Here is a 4,840-nt window from a genome sequence, read left to right as displayed (position 1 = left end):
GTTATTTCTTTTGATTATTTGTAATTATTATGGAAAATAACATATTAGCTGTATATAAGTAAGAAATACGTTATGATTTGTCTTTTGTAGTCTCTTAGTTGTTCCTTTCGATTATTTATGTATAAAAAATAAACACGTTATGATTTATCTTTTGTATATCCGCATCTCACTGTGATTCATGCTCTATCATTTTCTTTGTACAAGATTTGCAACCCTTTCAAAACCCTATTTACCAATGCAAAAAACCAAAATTTCAAAATCTTGACACCTAAATTGTTGTATTAAGTTATGGGTGGTACAGAAATGAAATTCCCGAGGTATTACCTGCCCTAGATTAACCAATAAGAAATTAAATAGACAAATACATCCCACAACTTACAAAGGACCTTTCAAAATCCTCCACATTAAAACAAGTGAACAATGAGCAACTGACACAGACAAATAAAAGAGCTGTTGGGAAACATCAAACATGAACGATTCTTATTTGTAATGAAGAAAACTAGACATGCCAGATTCTAGAGTTTTCCTGTCCAATTATGGAGGTGAGATAAGGCTTGATCTCCATGATTTTGTAGGTCTAGGTTGAGCATCATGAGCTTTATAAGCATTCCATGTACATCTATTTTAAGAGGGATCCTGGATACTTGCAAGTGCTGAACCAGAAACGGGTGCAGCACTCAGGTAGGTAATCAAGTTTTTATCTATTTTCTTCGGTGATTATCCCCCCCATGGCCGAAACATGAGTAACTGTATTGTTTTTTTCAGTTTATTTTGTTCTTCCAATAGATGTTACTGTTTATTATGAAGATAAGATGGGTTGGTTGGCTTTTCAACATAATGTTTGAGCTATGGTTAAAATCATTTAGGGTTTCGAAGTGCTTTTGGGTTGGATGCCCTAAATGCTCTTGTCAATACATTTGTGATTGTGCAGAGCAGAAACAGGAGAGAGATAAGATAATGGGTTGCTGCATCTCTGCTCCTGTTCCTCTTTGTCAAGTCCACAACTTGCAATTGCAACGTAGACACACTCGCCAGAAGGTGAAGTTTGGCACTGCTAGACGGATAAATGCTGATCGCCCCATCAATAGGCATCACCAGAAGCGCCTCGAGTATCATACCAATGATTTCCCTATCATCAATGCCATGACCGCAGAGAGAATTCTTAATAATGTATGTACATCTTCAAACAAATAAGACCCTTTTCTCCTCATTGTCTCTATCCTGATCTGTTCAAAATTGTTATCATTTTATTCTCTATTTCGTTATCGAAATCTGGTCTTTACTCTTGCCCCTTAAGTGGCATGTTATTTCTGTTTATTCGTTTTCAGGGTTCTGCTTATGTGACTGTTATTTTTTCTTTGCAGATTCTGTCATGCGTGACTGTTTTTATGCTTTTCCGGCACTGTTCTAGTGACTCCCAGGAGTGACCTTGTGTCTTCTTTTTTTTTGCTTTCTTATGTAATATGTTAAATAAAAGAAAAGATAATGATATCTATGATCAGATTGTTTCTGTCCAAAAAAGGTAAGAAGAAGGTTAAATGAATTTGAGATTAATTGTCAACTCTCTAAAATTGTAAAAAAAAATTAACAATTGAATAAAATCTGAATGGAACATGAATTTTAACTATTTGTTGGTCTATATATTCACCCATATTTTTACACATATTTTTTACCCATTTTATGAGTTATTTTTATTTTGTTATTTCTTCCTCTTTCTCTTCTGCTTTGGATTCCGCGTGCAACCTTTCTACCCTGCACCCTCCACTTTCCCTTCTTTTCTTTTTAATCAGTCTAGATCTACAACTAATCATTTTTCTTCTTCTTATGAATTCTTTCATTTTGATAATGAGTCAGGAAGTGTGATCTGAAACATTGATGAAATTTTTTTACACAATCAAATCCAGAAGCAATTATAATCAACAATATAGATTCTGAAAATCTAATATCATAGATTGATGACGTTGACTTTTGTGATTATTACAGGTTCACCCTAAATCTATCATTGAATATATAATCAATAGATAACTACTTATTATCTATTTATTTATTGTTTTTAAGAGAGCTCTGCAGTTACGTACCTTCTTCCTGCACTCATGCATGTCATTTAAGCTGGATGTGTGGTATTAATGGTCTTATATAAAAAGATCTTTCATTTTTCTACACAGGGCAGATTTATTGCTTTTTATATTAAGGACATTGTATTTGTGCAGGTTAAAGAGAAGAAGCAAGAGGTGCTTGATTCCAAAGATGGTGATCATAAAGAGAAACATGAGGAGAATGGGGAAGATGAATATGGCAGAAAAAGCTTCACATTTCCTATTCTGGTATCGAGTCCAGAGAAAGACAGGCTGTGAACTTCTCTACCATACAATTTTCAAGATTACGTCTTTGCATTCCAATCACATTTTGCCAATTTTGGTCTTTTTCAGTAACTGGTACTATTAGCAAAGTTTGCTCTTCTCATTTGCAATAGATATCTTCAAAGCGAATGCTGATACGTGGCATGTTGTGAAGGTTATTTTCCATGACTATCATACGGTTTTATATAGATTTTTGATCCGTTCGGAAAGTTATTCGTATTCATCTAAAGATGTGAAAACATTGTCTTGATTAGGATGGAATCAAGAAGTTTAACTAATATCGGTTACATACTGTTTACTAGCATTAATGCATGCTTATATGGAACTTGGACGAACACGATGTCATATGAATGGTAATTTATTTAGATTTCCCATTTTACATTATATTTTAAGCATATTATATTTTTATATGATGTTTATTGATTAAGTATTCTTTAATTTTCAGTTAATTTTTAGAAAAGGAGTTTAATCTTTGATCAAATAATTTTCAGTTCTTAGATTATTAGTTCTTATAATAAATTTAAATTCATTGTTGTAGATATAATTTCAATTAGCTCTCCAACATAGATTTGAAATTCATATATATAAATGTTAAATTTCTCCAGTTAAAGAGAACTTAGTTTATTTATTAGCTCTCCAACATAGATTTGATCCACATTTGTAAATATTAAATTTTATCAATCAAAGAGAAAGTTTCAACTCAAGACCAAAACTTTTTACGTTGCGCATATAACAAGCATATAAAAGGATATCATCCATAGGTCATTATGCATTACCATTGGTCATTCATCATCATGTTCAATTATAATGGAATGTAAGTGAATCTTTCCCTAATAGCACTACAGCCCTAAAAATATCTCTTACTTCTACAATTATAGCCTTGTGAATCAACTAATTTTATTATTATGGTCTTTGTATTAACTATTTTTGAAGACATTGTTACACACTAGGTCATTAGATCAAACTTTAAAATTTGGTTCAACTTCAAAGTTATCATTAACATAAAAACATTCATTGTGTGATTGGGATTGGAGGGGTTGGTGATGATACAAGTAATCCTAATCCATTTTTAGAACTCTTTTGATCAACCAAAATTTACATAACCAATCCCTCCAATCCTAGCTGGATCAAGAGTACCTCTAATGGAATCATCAATGTTAATTTTAAAATTAGGCTTAGGAGGATGTGTCTAATTCAAGAAGGAAACTAAGGAAGGATGAGTCTGAGTCTTAGAAGTAGAAGAAACAAGTAAATTACTCATACCTCAATGTTGGGCAACCATGAGAGCAACAAGATCAATGGTCTAATCAAAAGAGCATTTTATAACAAGATTCTCTTCAAAAGTAGTTGATATCTTATTCCAAACAAACACAATGAGGTTTAAATGTCCTAGAAAAATATGATGATTCCCCTCTAACCAAATTTTCCGTAAAAGAAAAATAGGACCAATATCTCAAGCCACCACAAGAAAAGAGTTAGTACTAGGAGAATGTCCCAAGTGAGCCCTAAAATTAGACAAAGAAGTAGCATGAACAAAAGGATGACTCTAATGCTATTGCCATTGATCATAAAGACCCAAAGAAAAAGGGCATTGAAAGAAAATATGAAAAGTATCTTTCCATTGAAGCTCACAAAAAAACCTTTGAAGGTCCTTGGAAACTCCTTTTTTTGAGATTATCCCAATAAGACATTAATTTTTGCTTAAGAAGCCAAACAAAGAAGTGACATTTGGGCCAACAAAAATGTATTCCAAATATTTTTCTACCAAGGGAAATCCTACAATCCATTATTTCAAGCATCTAACAACTACTAATCACTTTCAAACTAATAAACTCCTTTAGGATCGAATCCCCAAGCCAAGGTACCATGTTTACACTATTCATTCCATTTTTTTTATAGTATTACACTTGTAAGTGTAGACACCTAAAATTTCCCTATCTAATTAAATAAATATTTTTATTTATTTAATTATTTTATCCCAACTCTTCTATTAATTAAATAAATTTTTATTTATTTAATTAATTTGTTAATCCTCTTCTTAGCCTTTCCTCAATTAAATATAAATATTTTTATTTGTTTAAATTGTCCTTTTCTTAAATTAAATAAATATTTATTTAATTGATCTCTTTTTCTCTATGAATTAAATAAATCTTTATTTATTTAATTAATTCATTAGCCTTTTGTACCCATGACACACGTCACCCATCTCTTAATTCTTTTCTTACCTACCCTCTCATTATTTTCTTATTTCTTCTACCTACCCTTTAATCCTAGTCGATCATTTATCTTTACACCTCTTAATCTTATCCCTCAATTTCTTACAATGTCTTCTATATAAGAGGACGTGTTGAGCTCTTGTGCATACATAAAATCTGAGAGCAAACATATCAAACAAGATCAATGGAGATAGGAAGAAATGGAGATTGAAACCCTGCTTGACATGTGAATGGTATATTTGATTTATTTTGTTTATTTGCATA

The 4,840-nt window shown here is 31.7% G+C and overlaps 1 protein-coding gene across 1 annotated transcript; it reads left to right on the top strand.

Moving 5' to 3' along the window:
* Positions 1-432: 432 nt before the first annotated feature.
* Positions 433-2,730, top strand: LOC131026736 (uncharacterized). The gene is made up of 3 exons (XM_057956673.2): positions 433-681; positions 932-1,170; positions 2,211-2,730. Exons 1-3 carry the CDS (start codon positions 612-614, stop codon positions 2,352-2,354), a joined length of 453 nt encoding a protein of 150 aa, XP_057812656.2. The 5' UTR covers positions 433-611; the 3' UTR covers positions 2,355-2,730.
* The last annotated feature ends 2,110 nt before the right edge of the window (positions 2,731-4,840 follow it).

The sequence above is a fragment of the Cryptomeria japonica genome, chromosome 10 (assembly GCF_030272615.1).
Source record: "Cryptomeria japonica chromosome 10, Sugi_1.0, whole genome shotgun sequence".
Taxonomy (NCBI): domain Eukaryota; kingdom Viridiplantae; phylum Streptophyta; class Pinopsida; order Cupressales; family Cupressaceae; genus Cryptomeria; species Cryptomeria japonica.
This window is presented reverse-complemented; position numbering and strand designations above follow the sequence as displayed.

Excerpts from the sequence above, each read along its gene's own strand:
- LOC131026736 (XM_057956673.2), top strand. The coding sequence starts at position 612 with ATGTACATCTATTTTAAGAGGGATCCTGGATACTTGCAAGTGCTGAAC. Across the intron at positions 682-931 it reads GAAACGGGTGCAGCACTCAG|AGCAGAAACAGGAGAGAGAT; the intron begins GTAGGTAATCAA and ends GTGATTGTGCAG. Across the intron at positions 1,171-2,210 it reads CAGAGAGAATTCTTAATAAT|GTTAAAGAGAAGAAGCAAGA; the intron begins GTATGTACATCT and ends GTATTTGTGCAG.